At 44.0% G+C, this 17,652-nt stretch overlaps 1 protein-coding gene across 3 annotated transcripts in view; it reads right to left on the bottom strand.

The window, feature by feature from the left end:
• Positions 1-357: 357 nt before the first annotated feature.
• LOC106610225 (endothelin receptor type B) overlaps positions 358-17,652 on the bottom strand; it is a 46,256-nt gene continuing 28,961 nt past the window's right edge. The window contains exons 1-9 of one of the 3 annotated variants that reach the window (XM_045722757.2): positions 14,685-15,034; positions 14,515-14,596; positions 12,479-13,079; positions 9,962-10,089; positions 5,570-5,768; positions 4,201-4,353; positions 3,514-3,647; positions 3,159-3,267; positions 358-2,423 (exon numbers count right to left, since the gene is read on the bottom strand). In XM_045722757.2, the coding sequence (XP_045578713.1) occupies positions 2,283-2,423; positions 3,159-3,267; positions 3,514-3,647; positions 4,201-4,353; positions 5,570-5,768; positions 9,962-10,089; positions 12,479-13,060 (1,446 nt within the window). In that variant the 5' untranslated portion in view covers positions 13,061-13,079; positions 14,515-14,596; positions 14,685-15,034 and the 3' untranslated portion in view covers positions 358-2,282. Of the gene's footprint in view, positions 2,424-3,158; positions 3,268-3,513; positions 3,648-4,200; positions 4,354-5,569; positions 5,769-9,961; positions 10,090-12,478; positions 13,080-14,514; positions 14,597-14,684; positions 15,035-17,652 lie in introns of those variants that run through there. The other 2 variants (XM_045722756.2, XM_014209437.3) reach the window with 2 other exon arrangements.

Consider the following 17,652-nt stretch of genomic DNA (forward strand, 5'->3'; position numbering starts at 1 on the left):
GAGGGCGGTGTTGCCAAGCAACAAGCAAGCAGGTCACAGTGCACTTCAAATCACTCCCAGACCAGCTTGTGTTTCCTTCCCACAGACACTAAGAAAATAAAAAAAGAGGCCCCTTATCCTCTCGGAAAGAGAAGAGTATATCTATGACATGTCAGTATAAACTCCACAGTAAAGCAATGTGCGAGGTCGTATGCTTACAAATTCCTAAGTAATTATACGTAATGCATGTCAATGTAAAATGTATAACTCCTTAGTAATGCAATGTTTAATGTTCTTATGCTTACAAATGTCGAAGTATTTATGTTATGCATATCAATATAACGTTCATCTCTCCTTAGTAATGCAAGGCAAAAGGTATACACTTAAATTATTTTTATTAGGATAAGCAGCAGCATTTCTGTATGAAACATGAGAAACAAACGTGTCGAACAATAATACAATTTCCTATAGAGGGGTATGATGCCTCTGAATTAACATTATAGTGGTAAAATACGATGTATTGATATGAGTGGTTAAACTGAAAAGCCTTTATCTTTGACATTGTCTGATATGCTGTAGATAGTGCCACAAACACTCAAACGGAAAAAGTGCAAAAAATCACACACACGCACACACACACGCACACACACAGCACATTAATTGTATTCATAATACATGTATTCACATATCAAATGTATAAAGCAGTATAGTCACCTAGGTAGCTGATATGATTTAAACACCAACTGGTATATTTATCATCACAAACAAAAAAACGAACTAATAAAAAATCCTGCCTCAGGCAAGGACAAATAATAACCACATTCTGTATATATGATGAAGAACATAGCAAAATACAACACCATATAAAAACTTGTTATATACGAGCATGTTTCACAAACAGCTTAGCTGTAAATACCAACATTTCTGTGTCTTGTAACATTCACAGTGAAGTAAGGATAATGTTTTTATCCCTTTATTTTTGGGGTGAGAACATAGAGACCCCCTTTTCAACGAGCCTTGATCTGAGACAAAATCGTAACGTTGTACTTTATGGTCCAGTGGTGCTTGTTGCATCTGGACATGTTCTTTAAACTAGTTTGGGACTTCAGTAGGGGTCAGAAAACCATTAGTCTTTGGATAACAAGTCAAGAGACTGGGTCTACTTCCCAAATGGCACCCCATTCCCTTCTATAGTGCACTACTTTTGACCAGGGCGCATAGGACTATGTAGGGAAAAGGGGGCCATTGGGGATGCACTCTGGTGGTTACTCTACAATGGAGTAACTCTACACCCTAAGTGATATTCCAATGGACGTTGTACAGAGACTGTATACTGTATAAGGCTATACGGGGGAATTCAAGATGACACAAGGCACCTTTTCGTTACAATCAGTTTTTCCTTCTTCCCACCACATGAAACCTAAACACGTTGAATTAACACTTCCTGGTACGTTTTATAAAACAGAATATTAAACTGTACTGGAACACACACGTTTACATAGCAAAATCACTTTCATCCATATTAATACAAATTCACCATACAGAACACTCTATGAAAGGGTACTACTGTGTACACAACGACCAGCGTATAGTGCCTATGATGGAAGATGCTATAGAGACACTACAAAAGGACAGTCAACTCAATAGTGAGAGCTCCCCTTCTCTCCACCATCACTTAGTAGCAGTTCATTAGGACTCATGGGGGACCATTCTCTCCTTCTCCTCTCGTGCCCTCTGACAGGGAGCGCTCTGGCCTTCCTTCCCGGGGTTTCCGCTGCTTCCTGGTTCGTCCCAGCAGTGCTGACCATTTTGTGAACAGAACAACACGCTACTCGCTCCGCTATAAATGACTGGCCGGTCATTTATAGCCTGGGTTCAGCTGCATCCTGTTAGCTACCTCCCCCCTACCGTGCCCTCCCCTCCCTCCATCCCTCTTCCTCCTCTCTCACGGCACTGTAAGGCATCGCTCCCTCCTTGTCTCCCCCTGGCAAAGGGAATGGTATAGTCCAGAGAGACACTGGAAATACTGCAGTGTCCATCATGCCCATTGTATGTTTGTGTCTATATATAAACTCCACTAATTTCCCCCGTCATCCTACTTCAGGCTCCAGAGCTGCCCAGCGGTGTTCTGTATAAGAAATGTGTGGTGGTGTTTGAAACGTGTGACTCTCTCTCTGTTTGTCACACCGTAGTGGTTTAGCATGGGGGTCCTATTGAGTTGAGAGTCTGTTGTGTTTAGTGCAGACTGGCTGTAGTTGTAGTGAGACCTCCTCGTCCATAGGGGGCGTCACCTCCTGTGGTGGTCAGTCGCTGTCCTTGCGTAGGCTGCGGTCCGTGTGAAGGTTGGCGGGCTCTGGGCTCTTGCATTGGATACTGGTCCCGTTCCCGTTTTGTCCCGTGCTGGTCACTGTGGCATCCGAGTGGCACCAACAACACAGGCAGGACTGGAAGGGGACAAGGTTAGACACTTGAACAAGGGTACAAGTTTACAAGATTAGAGGCGCTATTCATACTGCTGTGGTCATTCTGTGTTGATAGTGTTTATGCTATTGCTGCTACGATAGATGAGGTCCAAGTAGGCACTTTTCTACAGCTTACAATAATGAGGGCTTGTGTAATGAGGGCTCGGAATGCTTCTTTGAAGAATATACTACATAAAACTACATCTGCTCACAGCGTGAGAAGTAGAACACTTTTTATCCTTCCCAAAATCTTAGCCCCAGTTCTGCAGACAGAGGAAGAGGCACGTTCAGGGTCTGGGAGTTGCTGTTATGAGTTAGTCTCAGTCTCTCTCGCTCTCCGAGGACAGCTAGAGCTAGGGCATGGCTTATCTTCAGCTCAGGTCTCTAACAGATGTGTACAGTTATGTGACCTCACCCAGTAAATGAGTTCATAAATCACTGCTTTGCTTTACATTTTCTTTAAATAATGTCATCACCAGCGCAGAGCCACAGGCCCTCGGTCGTGGGGATAGGGAGAAGTTCTCTGTTTGTTTTACTGGCGAGACAAGACAAAGGGTTTGGGGAGGGCTGGGGGGGTTAGTGGAGATACTGATTATATGGGGGGAAAGAGAGAGCGAAAGAAAAAGAAACCAAGAGAGTGAAAAGGATAGAGAGAGATATACAGCAAGAGAGAAAAAGAGAGTTGGGTGTGTGTGTATGTTTAGGGATCTACAGTACCTTGAAGCAGTTTTTGAACTTCTTGCTGACAAAGTAGAGGATGATGGGGTTTATACAGGAGTTTACTGTGGCTAGGTTGATACTCAGGTAATCCAAGACCAACAGGAAGCTGAAAGAAACGACACCCATGTTTTTTGACCGAACTCCATTTGAGTTTCATCTCCTTTCAAACATTTTGAATCGTTAAATTGCAGCAACTCAAATAATGTCCGTCTGTGTTTAGGCTGCTGTGGTTCTAGATCCAGTCAAGTGATTCCCCACGTTTTTCCACCTTTCCATTTTACAACACACCGTTCCTGAATCAGTCATTTCTAATAATAAGATGACAGCAGCAAACAAACGTGGCTGCACTCACTTGAGCAGGTCACAGCGTCCAATGTCTCTCTGGTTGTAGACCATCTTCTTGAGGATCCTGCTGAGGTGCAGGGGGAACCAGCACAGAGCGAAGATCAGGACCAGGCAGAACACTGCTTTGGCCACTTCCCGTCTCTGGGGATAACAATAAACAACTGATTAGGAAAAGGTTGGACGATGACGATGAAGGGTGATGAAGACAAGATACTGAGAGTGGAAAACGTATTTAAAAAAACGCTGAGTCATCCTGAATACTGTATGGTAACGTCTCTGGGGATGTAAACAGATAAAATGTTAGGTTGTTAGGGAGACGCTAGGTTGTTAGGGAGACGTAGGGTTATGAAATGTAAACCGGATAGGCCTGAGAGAGGAAAAGGACAAACCTTTTAACCTTTAAAACATGAGTCATTCTACAGTAGTGTATTGTTACAGTAGAGGTGCCTCTGCCTATACGCAGCCAAGCCTGGCTTAGGGCCTCCAAAATGCTAGAGGCTCTGGTTACAGTACGTAACAACCGAAGAGAAGAAGAGAGACCTGATACTAAGTAGTAGTACTATGACTGTAGAAGGCAATCAGGGTGGGTTATGCAATGTCAGCTTGAGAGGCCTGAGAGAGGGAATGGGCTTCTCCTTAAGAGACACTAAACATGAGGCAGTCTGGCCTCGGTACCTTGTGTGTGTTTGTGTACCTGTTTGAGGTGTTCACTGAGGACGATGCGGAGGCTGCCGTTCCTGTGGTTGAGCATCTCACAGGTCATCAGAGTGTAGAACACGGCCGTACACATCAGAGGAACGCAGAAGTAGAACCCAAACAACCACCAGTCCTTGATGTCCTTATAGTACTGCAGGAGAACCACAACAGGAGAACGTTAGTACACAGGTTCTATGCAGGAGAAACACAATTCTTAACATGCCAATACTCCAGAAGACTGTCCAGCAGGCAAATGTGGAAAACTGGTTGTATTGATGTTGTAATGAGGTCATTTCAACCAGTTTCACCTGCTAGGTTTGGTAACAAAGCAAACTTTACCAATACGTCTATGTGATGGCAGTGACATATTCTAATCTCCTAAATCCACATATAAGAGGGGGATATTATCGTACAAGTTTTAAGGAGGAGCAGATGCCATTTGAGGAATTTTTTGGCCACAGAATAAATGTTCATCTATAACCTTTATACGACATTACTGAATTCCTCACTTCAGGAGGGTGAGATGCTGTCTGTCATACGTGTTCTATTGAATCTGGGTTTAAATGAAATGACCTAAACCTCAGCATGGTTTGGTCATGATATGGGATTTAGTATCTTTTGTGTTGCTTGATGTGAACTAGACACACATATGGCTCAGCTTGAAGGAACCATACATCAGTTGAGCTGTAATTGCTGTTGTGGCCTGCGTTCAATTATGTTCTCCAGGTTTGTGAACAAAGACAGTGATCACCTCAGAGATTTTCTCTCTGAGGGAAAAAACGTATGGAGACCTCTCTCAGAGTTCAAATGCTATTTGGGTTCAAATACTATTTGAAATATTTCAAATACTTTGTGTTTGCTCTAGCCTACCTAGAGTGCCAGATGTTTTGGGATGATTCTATTCGTCCATTAAGCCAGACAAGCTCAGTCAAGCACAGCTAAAGTATTTGAAATTATATTTGAACCCAGGTCTGGCCTCTGTATGCTTCCTTTCACCATATTTCTAGTTCTTTGGGTGGTTCCGCCAAGAATGTCAGAGAAATGAATGTCAGTACGATAAATCTACCACTGTATTTATCACAATTAATTTTCCTGCCAAGTATTTGGACAGATAAAATTGTTTTTGATAGGTCAGTGCAAGGATACACCACCACATGAAGTCATGGACTGTCAGATTCACTATCTTAACACACGTACTCTAACCCTACTTGAATCACTTTTGTCTTTTAAATCATAATGAATAAGAGGGAGGACCTGATCCTAGATCAGCACTCTTACTCTGAGACACTTTGTGGGCCAGATTTGTTTGTATACAGGTAATAGGATTATTCGAAGTGCAGAAGCGTCAACAAGAAAATGGGTTGTACCATCATGAACTCAGTCTTGGGTTTGAGCATGCATGTCCGTATAGTCTCGTTCCTGTAGTTGAATTCAACCATGTCGAAGCCGATGGCCTCTGGGACAGCCAAGACCATGGACAGCACCCAGATGGACACGATCTCCATGGCCGTCCGTAGAGGAATGCCTACTCCCTGGACCCTGCTCCACGACGCCACTGCACGGTACCTGGGGCATAGAGGGACACAAAGAACAAAATGGTGAACATGGTGGGGTAAGGTAGGGGTTAGAGCAGGGCCAGGGCTGTGGACCTTTCAGCAACAACTGATGAGTTGGGAGTTGGAACTAATAAACAGCCCAGCGGCGAAACTAGTTGTAATGAAGTCATTTCAACCAGCCTTTAATTGTTGTAATGAAGTCATTTCAACCAGCTTTTAATGGTTGTAATGAAGTCATTTCAACCAGCTTTTCATGGTTGTAATGAAGTCATTTCAACCAGCCTTTAATTGTTGTAATGAAGTCATTTCAACCAGCTTTTAATGGTTGTAATGAAGTCATTTCAACCAGCTTTTAATGGTTGTAATGAAGTCATTTCAACCAGCTTTGCCCGCTAGGAGGTTCAAGTGACTGTGAAAAGTGAACCTATTTTAGAGACACTTCCAGTACTTGAATAAAATACTTACTTCGAACTTTTAAACCTGCACGGGAACATGATTGTGAGAACCATAGAGATAAGGTGAGAAAACTACTGGAATACTTGTTAATCTTATTATAGTACCATTATGTCGGGCCAACTCAGCTGTACATTGTAGTATATGTTCTATGAACTGACTGCATGGCAGTAGACCAGACACACACTATACCGCATAGTGAGAAAAATGATCCAAGTTAAGATTTAACGAACAACAGGTAAGAATCAATTGTTTATCCCCAGAATCTAATATTCATTCTTTTGTGAAGCCTCCAAACAAGCGTTGGCAGGAGCTATGGTCTGTTTGTTGACGCTTGTTTCCTGTGCTCCAAATCATGTTTGCTTGTTTGTTTCATTAATAGGAACCGCTTGTCTAAATGTTTTAGTAAAACGGTGCATCAAGATTTTATGGCCTGAACAATATATTTTTCATGACGCACTTGAATACCCTTGTCAAACAACATAGTGTCATTTATATTTTACCCAGCTCTCCCTCTCTCTCTCTCTCTCTCTCTCTCTCTCTCTCTCTCTCTCTCAAACAGAGAGGACGAGACACAACGCATGCAAACCAGACGAGATATGCTGCACATTTTCTGAGAACAAATGGAGACCTTCTGCTATTGAACTCGACTCTATCACTAGCGTCTCTCTCTCTCTATGATGGGAGTCATTCAGCATAGCTGGTATGTTAAACTGGCTTCCATCCCTGTAGACCCAGAACAGGCCTCCTTATGCGCTTATCTCTTATGTCTGCTCACTCACAGACCGATGAAGCCGGACGTCAACCACTCACTTTCACTCTGCTGATAAACAGAACCGACAGTATTAAGTGTTACAAGAACTGAAGGGAGTGAGACGGGAATACAAGTCTAGTAGTGTAGCAACAGACACAAAACAATCAGAGTTAAAAATGTGAGAATAAACATTTTAAGATTTGAGAATAGAACTACTTCTGCTCCTTGATGGCAAAGCTATCCCTCCTCAGGGAGAGAAATAACTAAGACCACAAAGCGTCTCAGAGTAGGTGTGCTGATCTAGCATCAGATTTGACTTATGGACTACCATGAAAAAGATTGTATGGGCAGATCCTAGATCAGCACTCCTACTCTGAGAGGCTTTGTGGATATGGCCCCAGCTGGCCTAGTCCTTAACAGATGCAGCCAATAGAAAACTAGGAGGAAGAGTAACTATGTTGGTGCTGCTGCTCCAGTTTCAACTGTTCTGCCTGCGGCTATGGAACCCTGACCTGTTCACCAGACGTGCTACATGTCCCACACCTGCTGTCCCAGACCTGCTGGAACCCTGACCTGTTCACCGGACGTGCTACCTGTCCCAGACCTGCTGTCCCAGACCTGCTGGAACCCTGACCTGTTCACCGGACGTGCTACCTGTCCCAGACCTGCTGTCCCAGACCTGCTGGGACCCTGACCTGTTCACCGGACTTGCTACCTGTCCCAGACCTGCTGTCCCAGACCTGCTGGAACCCTGACCTGTTCACCGGACGTGCTATCTGTTCCAGACCTGCTGTCCCAGACCTGCTGGAACCCTGACCTGTTCACCGGACGTGCTACCTGTCCCAGACCTGCAGTCCCAGACCTGCTGGAACCCTGACCTGTTCACCGGACGTGCTACCTGTCCCAGACCTGCTGTCCCAGACCTGCTGGAACCCTGACCTGTTCACCGGACTTGCTACCTGTCCCAGACCTGCTGTCCCAGACCTGCTGGAACCCTGACCTGTTCACCGGACGTGCTATCTGTTCCAGACCTGCTGTCCCAGACCTGCTGGAACCCTGACCTGTTCACCGGACGTGCTACCTGTTCCAGATCTGCTGTCCCAGACCTGCTGGAACCCTGACCTGTTCACCGGACGTGCTACCTGTCCCAGACCTGCTGTCCCAGACCTGCTGGAACCCTGACCTGTTCACCGGACGTGCTACCTGTCCCAGACCTGCTGTCCCAGACCTGCTGGAACCCTGACCTGTTCACCGGACGTGCTACCTGTCTCAGACCTGCTGTTTTCAACTCTCTAGAGACAGCAGGAGCGGTAGAGATACTCTCAAAGATCGGCTATGAAAACGCCAACTGACACTTACTCTTGAGTTGCTGACTTGTTGCACCCTCGACAACTACTAGGATTATTATTATTTGACCATGCTGGTCATTTATGAACATTTGAACATCTTGGCCATGTTCTGTTATAATCTCCACCCGGCACAGCCAGAAGAGGACTGGCCACCCCTCATAGCCTGGTTCCTCTTTAGGTTTCTTCCTAGGTTTTGGCCTTTCTAGGGAGTTTTCCCTAGCCACCGTGTTTCTACACCTGCATTGCTTGCTGTTTGGGGTTTTAGGCTGGGTTTCTGTACAGCACTTTGAGATATCAGCTGATGTAAAAAGGGCTATATAAATGCATTTGATTTGATTTGATTTGATTTAATGTTGGTAATGGGAGAGCTCCATTATTACTGACATTACAAACTTACCGTACTACCTCCGCTAAGGAGTTAAACTAACTCCCAATCTGTGGTTTCCTTGAAATCAAATTAGGGAAGTCATTCATCTTTCCTGGCCAATTTGTCTCAGCCACTCCCATACACAGAGTGGTCTATCTCATGAAGGCTTTACTGTTGTCACGCCCTGACCAGGTGAACTCGGGTATTTTGGTCAAGGTGTGTCATGTTGGGTATTTTTCCTTGGTTTGTTTTCTATGTTTGCGTTATAGCCTTGTGTTAGCTCTATGTGGGTTATTTCTATGTTGGGTTCTGTCGATTCCCAATCAGAGACAGCTGTTGCTAGTTGTCTCTGATTGGGATCACATTTAAGTTCCTTTTTCCCCCACGCTGTTTGTGGGGTGTTGCCTCGTTGTGTTTGAGCCGTTAACGTATCGGCATTGTCTTGGTTTTGTGTACGTGTTTATTTCAGTATAAAGAATAAACATGTGTTCGCTCCCAGCTGCGTTTTGGTCCGCTTCCTCATCACCCGACGACGATCGTTACAACTGTTCAACAAACACTTTTGGTTTGAATTCAAACCACGGCAGTGTGATTTATCACGGTGTTGGTGAGTTACTGGCAAAGGTTGAGGGTCTGAGGGTGACTTTTTTTTATAGAAAAAAAGTTTAGAGAGGAGTTTTTTTCTTTGATACATACATATTGTAAAGTAGACTACATTTCGCAGAATAAAAAGTATTATTAGACTGATTTTCATTTGGAGTTTACCGTAACCTACATATAAAGATTCACAGAACTAAAGGGCCAGAACAGAACAGAATTCTACGGTGCAAACATTCCATGAGTCTGGAACCAATTAAAACACATGTTTTTACAAGATAATAGAATCCTATTCCAGGGAGCAGAATATGTCTCTATGGAATAAAATGCATAAAGACCCACTTATAGTGTCTGAGTACTAGGTCAGATTCAGCTACAGCTCATATGTTAACCTGCCAGACAATGCAGTTGATAGTAAACGAGTAATGTGTATAATGCTTCAGAAGCCTCACCCCTAACTCCCTAGACACTGTCGTAGATCTACCAGAATTGGATAGGTGTAGGCAATAGGCTATCATGAAGCAGACGGAAAGAAACACCATATTGCTTATTGCGTATATTGTTTATTAATTCTATAAACATTAATATGCAAATACAAATATTTCTTATGCTTTTTGCTTTGATCCTGTTAGATCTGCCGCCATTGGTTGATTTGGAATTCAGCAGTGGTACATGGGACTGACCTGTCGACGCTTAGGGCACAGAGGTTGAGGACGGTGATGCCCACAGAGGCCTTCTGTAGGAATGGCACCAGCTTACACAGACACAGCCCAAAGGAATTGTCATCGAAGGGGAACCTGGTGGCAAGGAGCTGCAGAGAGAGCGAGCGAGAGGAGAGAGAGAGAGAGAGAGAGAGAGAGAGAGAGAGAGAGAGAGAGAGAGAGAGGAGAGAGAGAGAGAGAGAGAGAGAGAGAGAGAGAGAGAGAGAGAGAGAGAGAGAGAGAGAGAGAGAGAGAGAGAGAGAGAGAGAGAGAGAGAGAGAGAGAGAGAGAGAGAGAGAGAGAGAGAGAGAGAGAGAGAGAGAGAGAGAGAGAGAGAGAGAGAGAGAGAGAGAGAGAGAGAGAGAGAGACCCGTCAGCACATCGTAGAAGACAGTATGTAAGCTTTAACTCACAACGCGCTTTGCATCGTCAGGAAATAATCACACACCTAAGATGGCATTTAGCCAGTTGGCTCTTCCCTGTATTACAAACCCTTTCATAAGATATCACAAATCCATAATGCTCATTACTAGCCAGTATGATAACTGAGAAGACAGAAAATGCATGTAAAAAATGTATTGAATTGTGAAAGAACAATACCTGCTGTGAAGAGAATAATAATAATAATAATGGACTAGCCCTTATATCTCTTTCTTTACTAACTAGTAAGGGATACATTATAAGGGATTGAGGTTAGTGAATCACATGTTTATCTCCTCCTAGCTCAATTCCCATTGTCCTTAGGGTCTGGACTATCTTTAACCACTGTACTGTAGCAGGCCCTTCACAACAGGCAGGTTAGTCGCAGTCACATCCGAGGGATTTCATGGTACGTCCTGACTTCATTCTGAATCTGAGTACAGTCCAACAGCAGGCCCATATGCGCCTCATCATCTTGATACAGTACATCATTGAGTCAGGTCCTACAATAAAACCCTAGCAAGCCAGCCCTGGAACTATCTTTGAAAGTGACATCCTTTCTTTAATTGGACTTCCAGGCATCTATAAGCACCACTTCCCACAGCCTCTTACAAGAAGAGCTCCCTTAAGAAAACAAGTCACAGCTCTCCCTGTTGAACAGACTGCTAAAACCACCCTTTGTCATTATGAAGTAGTCTTGGCAGCTGTCGTTGAACAGGAATCAACATGGGCCGAACAAAGAGAGAAAGAGGGGATTAACCCAGAGTCGTTGAGAGGCCGGGCCAAAGGAAGCACTTCACGGGTGCATCCGCGTCCCCCTATTGTTCACTTGGAGCGCTAGGCGGTTCCATCTGATCAAAACGTCTCGGGAACATGGGAGTTGGAAGGGAAAGGGGGCTACGTCACTGTGGGTGTGTGTGTGTGTAGTATTGTGTGTGTGTATGTGGTGTGTATATGATTAAATTTGGAAACTGCGTCAAACAAACCCCATAGGAAGTGAGCTGGGCCTCCCTAAAGCACATGGCCCTGTAGTGCAGACATATTCACAGGGAGTGTTTGGCCTGAATCCAGAGTTGGACCTACAGCACTACGTTTCCTCACCAGTACAAAGGGACATTGTGATTTATCCTTCATGTGTGTAACTGAAATGTCTAATACAGGAAAGACTTTTCCCCCTTTGTGCATGTAGAGAATCATCTGTCCCGGGACCCTAGCACTTCCATATGTGCTGACACAGTGTGATGAAACTGTATACCGGTAATACTAAACAGGTGGCTTCACCATTTCTCTTCACAATGAACTGAGCATTCCCAATGTACTGTACTCCATCCTATTAAGAAACTTGACCTGTTCAACCAATGTATGTGGACCCAATTAAAAATATGCTCATTACTCTCAAGCAATAATACCACAGCAGGCAAGATAACGTCATAAATCATCTGTGAGACCTATCTAGCTAATGTTAAAGTGAACCCACATGGGGGTAAATGGACTACAGTCTAATGGGTTTAAATGACTCACACTGGACACGTGATTCATCATTTGACCAGACCCATTTATCCTGAGTGTAGCGAGGTTCAAGTGTGATTGGAGATAAGAGGGCTGGAGAGGAGAGCTGGTCCTGTGACAAACCACTGGTCAGAGCAGGGCCACTGATATGTGTGACCGCAATGGTCTGATTCCATTGTTTATTTAAGTCTGGGCCTCTCCCTGCTTCCTTCATCACAAAGAGCCACCCAATGAAGATAAAGTAGTACTACTACTGATTGAAATCAACTTTGGAGAGCAACATGATCTTTGGGCAGCCTTCTAATGAATACTTTATTTATTTGTTCTCCTCTTTCTTTTCTCCGCTACTCTCTCTCTCGCATTCTCTCTCTCTCTATCTTTCTCTCTCAATTCAATTCAATTCAAGGGGCTTTATTGGCATGGGAAACATATGTTTACATTGCCAAAGCAAGTGAAATAATCTCTCGCTCTCTCACTCTCTTGTTCTCTCTGAGATGCAATTATGCTTCAATATATCCATGAACAATTCACTGTGATGTCCAGTGTACAGGATGGATATGCGTCTCTTACCTTGTAGACGTTGATGGGTATATCTATGGTGATGTAGATGAGGTCTCCCAGCGCCAGGCTGGCGATGAGGGCATTGGGCCCGTTCCTCATGCACTTATTCTGGTAGATAATTCTCAACAGGGTGGCATTGCCCACTATGCCCACCACAAACACTATGATAGAAATCACTGTGTTGATGTATTTGAAATAGCCTTGAATGGAAGTGGCGATGGTGCATGGTGGAGGGGCCCTTATCCTAGTGATGTTTGTGGTCCCAGATCCAGCTCCGACCCTGGGCCATTGCGGCCCCTGGTGGCCCCTGGTGGAGATGGGGCTCTCATGCTCCAGGAAGGGGCTGCTGGTGCTGTGGAAGCCCAGGGGTTGGAGGGTGATGTGGGTGTTGTGGAGGACCAGGCCCTGGTCTGGGGCTAGGGAGTCCTTCTCTCCCTCGTCTGTGGTGCTGTTTATCTGACACATTCCAGGGCCAGGCAGGGCGGCCATGACGGCCATTAGCACCAACACATGTACGATCGGGGCGCGCATTATAGAACACATTCCACGCTTTGTCTCAGGAGATGGACAGATAGTGTAGGGGTTCCCCATATACCGCTGGTGGTGAGAACTGGTGAGCGAGAGAGACAAGGGAGGGGAGAGAGATAGAGAGGGGGGAGAACAAGTTAGAGAGAGAGGGGGGAGCAAGTTAGAGAGAGAGGGGGGAGAGTAAGATAGAGTGAGAGAGACACAGAAAGAGAGAGATGGAGACAGGGAAAAAAAGTATATGGGTTACTTCAGCCAGCAAACTTTGCAAGCAACAAAACAAAACTTCCTCAATTGAATCGACTGTGTAACCACTGTATACTTTGGCCGAATCTTCTAATTTCCCCCGCCACAAATGAAATGTCAATCCAGGAACATCTCCTCAGAAATGGAGCCAAAACCAGAATGTGTCAGTCAAAAGTTACACATCACAGTGGGTCCTCTCCCATCCTCTCCAACTGCTAGGGGAAGTAAAACAACCTCCTTCAGACTTCAAACAGGTTTTGCCAAGGGGGCACAGATGGGAAGATGCCACGACTGGTTACAGTCAAACAATATGATGGGTGAGCTTATGAAGCATCTCCTCTCTTCTCTGTCATTTCTGGAAGTAATAATCAGCACAGGCTTTGTGCTAATAGGAGTGTGGGCTACAAGCACATATTACACACACGCACGCACGCACGCACACACACACACACACACACAGACACACACACACACGCACGCACACACACGCACGCACACACACGCACGCACACACACACGCACACACACACACACACACACACAGAGAGAGAGAGAGAGAGAGAGCCAGGCAGGACTATATTGTTTTGACAATGCGCCCCTTGCGTGGCTTCTTCAGTGTGGTTTCCTCTGCCCTGCATTCTCCCTTCTGGTTTTAATTTAAAACTCAGATTAGCGGTTAAAAAACAAAGAGGCATTTTAACATGAATGAATCAGATCAGGCCCATGTCTAGTCAGTGTTATATTACACAATACAGCTTTTGTCTTGTTTGAGAGTTGAGTGAAGATGTTAAATGAAAAAATCTTAAGTTCTCTCAAAATATTAAAATATATTTTTTAACCAGTTAGAAATTAACCCTACTATCAATATGTAAATGAAATACTTACATTTATATAATTACCAGGTTATATTCAAAGTAATATAATAGTGTATTTCAGGTAAAACTTTACAGAGTAGTTAAAAACCCTTTCTATGAATGTACAGTCACTGAATTCAGACTCACTGAATTCAGACCGGAGGTAAAGAAAACTGAGATCTACATTTGAATACTTTTTCATCACAACAGAACACAGTGCCTCTCCAGCTAGCCACGAAGAGTGTTTCATCCTGTTCAAAGTCCCAGATGTCGCCTAGTTAGTACACAAAAACCTATTTAGCATCCTGCACTTCATGTAGCATCACCGTTTAGCATCAGGCACCACACTACTGGGACCCTGTGTGACGGCACATAAACTGATATATTGCTAAATAATAAATAGGTTTGGTTTTCACCTACCGCTCTGCTCTCCTAAAATGTCTGCTCCTGCCTCCCCCTGATGGAACCGTCAGGCGAACATTCTGCTGAAGCCCCTAGACATCTGAATCACATCACATGAGTAATTAACCAACTATCAAAGTCGCAGAGTCGGAGTTAGTGTCCCACTTGGTTTGGTTTGCCCAACGTACGTGGCAGTGGCAGTGTTCTGCCTGTGAGGGGCTGCGCATTAGGCTCTGGGTTTTCCTGTGGAGAGTTGGGAGCGTGTGTGTGTGTGTGTTTGTGTGTGTGTGTGTCTCAGAGTGCAGCAGGAGTGGAGGGAGCACTTTGACTGAGAGGGAGTGTAAATCTCCACCTCCCCTCGGTAACAGGCCCCCCATAGGAAACAGCAACAGCAGCCCCTCTTTCTTTCTCACTCTTTCTCTTTATCTTTTTCACTCTCTCTCTTTCTCTCACTCTCTATCTTTCTCCTCTCTGTCTCTCTACCTTTCTCTCTCCTTTCTCCTCTCTCTCTCTCTCTCTCTCTCTCTCTCTCTCTATTTCTCCTTCTCTCTCTCTCTCTCTCTCTCTCTCTCTCTCTCTCTCTCTTTCTCTCTCTCTCTCTCTCTTTCTCCTTCTCTCTCTCTTTCTCTCTCTCTGTCTCTCTCTCTCTCGCTCTCTCTTTCTGTCCTCTCTCTCTCCTCTCTCTCTCTCCTTCTCTCCTCTCTCTCTCATCTCTGCACCGGGCATCTGGGAACCACACAGTCCCCAGTCAGTATGCCCCTCTCTCTCTTCTCCTCAGATCCCAGATAAGATTCTAGCCCTGTACACGCTCAACCGAGATTAACATCGTAAGGAAATGTGAGGAGGGCAGTCGGAACTAAATGTGTATGTCCCAGTCGTCTTGATTTGAACATGTTGAGATGGAACGGGAAGGGTAGTAAAGAGAGCGGAACCAAACTTTCTTTGAAGCATTACTTTCTACAATCACAACTCTGTGGGTGGCCAAAGCAGAGACTAGTTAATCACCACATCTGGATGTGCCACACAAGCTGCAAGTGTATCAATCTCTTGTAGCATGCCTTAAATAGGGTCATATACATGATTATTCCACTTAATTAAGTTTGTCAGCTGTCATATTCACCAAACAGTAAATAAACTAGTTTGAAACTAAACAAAGGAATGTTTGATATATTGTCCCATAGACATGTACAGCACAAAGTACATCATGTCCAGACAGATAGATGTTGTGAGTTGCTAGGTAACAAAGAAGAGTGAGGCATGTCAATAATGATGAGGAATGTGAGTGCCTCTCCATTGGTGTCCATTACTCGTTCCATAACTATACACTTAGCAAATGGGCCCTTTATCAATACATTGTCTAAAAGCAGGAAGAGAGGCTATCCAAGCAGGCCAAGGTCGGCCCTTCTCTCTCCCAACGAGCTGACACGGCAACTGTTTAGCTAAATAAAGAATCTGGACAATGGAGTTCCATATCACAAGGAAGATAAGATAATGTGCAAACAGATAGGGTACACATACACACAAACTCACACACACTCCACTTGATTACTTGTGGGCCCCCAGGCCTTGTCGAAGTCAAGGGCCATTCCTAAAAGCTGATTGAACATCCTCCGAGAGGGCAAAGTAGTGTTTTCTGTATCAGCAGCACTCCAATATTCCCTTCCCTCCCCCGTGCCCTTCGCTGGTACATTCTCCTGGCCTGAGGGTAGGCTTCTTTCCATTAAGGTCAGGTTCTCATTAAACAACACTTTGGATCACATCGTAATTTTAATGAAAACAGTGTGTCTGATGTTATCAGAGTCTCCTGTGGAAAATATTACCTTGTAAAAGTGGAAATATTTATGATAATCAGGTAATTATGTTTTGCGTGCCATGTCATGCCCTGTACCAGGAAGAGCAAATATAAACTTTTTATATAGTGTAAATACATCACTTAATATTAATTGTTTCAGATATTTTATGCATTTAATCATTGGTTGACTATTAATTGTATAATAATAATGAAAAATATCATGTAGATCATAACATCGTGTGCCCTATTTTAATAATGAACATTTAAAGACTTAACAAAGCCTTTCCTTTATGCTTTTTTAATTAAGCCCCAATAACAGATTCACTGATCCCATCCAATTATAGTACACTTGTAAAGGTACTTTACCTACTTAATATAAATTGTGACTTAATTGGGTAATGCTAATATCTACCGCTATTTAAATTTAAAAGGATTGTGTTTTCTTTAATTGTATCCATAAATATCTCATGGCTTCTGAATTAGTTATTGGTCAACAGTGGCGTTATCTTTTATTCATCGAGACGTGATTCGCTGACGGGTCCCCTGGTTGCTGCAGCCTGGCATCAAGCTTCGACGCCTCCATCATTGTAACTTTTGAGGGGTTTCGCTAGCTGCTAGTTGGAAGTCTTTGTTAATAAAACCATTAATATATAAATGATGGAACCTTTACCTGGGTCCCAGTTGCCACGGCTTTCATGTTGTTGTTGTGTTGTTGTCTGACTGTTCATCAGGTATTAATGGCATTCTGTGTGAACTCGCTAGATGGCAGGCTGCCTGGTAATTCATATGCTTGTTCTCTGATGGCATCTGTCGAAGTGTGCTCTCTGCACATTGGTACATACCCTGTGGGAAGCAACCCACCCAGTCCCACACTAAGTGGGATGTAAGCAATTTCTTATCTGGGGCACTTGCTCCAAATGACAAAAAGGGAAAAGAGAGAGAGAAATGGGAAAGAAGTTAGAGGCCAATTTTATTGTGACAATCAGTGACAAACTGTAGTGACTTTTTCTACTTTGACTGAATTTGTTGGTGAATTGGAGAGAGAGATTACTGTGAAAGCAGATAGACATGGAAAAGGGAATGCAGGATAACTCAATGATGGAAGTATTATCACAATTTTGATAGTGTAATTCATGCAAGCATATGAGTTCAATTTATTTCATTACGATATGCCATCGAACCGTTATCCAATTAAGATTGGATTAAGATCAGAATGGCTGAGGTTGAGTCAGTAAGGAATGATGGGAAATTAGTCATCAAGCCTGTGAAGAAACACATACTGTTGTGAAATACATATGTCAGACTTTTGCAGAGGATCCCAAAATCCTAATTTCCTCTGAATCTGACGTTGCTAATTTTGGCTG

This window comes from Salmo salar, chromosome 08, assembly GCF_965601325.2.
Source record: "Salmo salar chromosome 08, fSalSal1, whole genome shotgun sequence".
Taxonomy (NCBI): domain Eukaryota; kingdom Metazoa; phylum Chordata; class Actinopteri; order Salmoniformes; family Salmonidae; genus Salmo; species Salmo salar.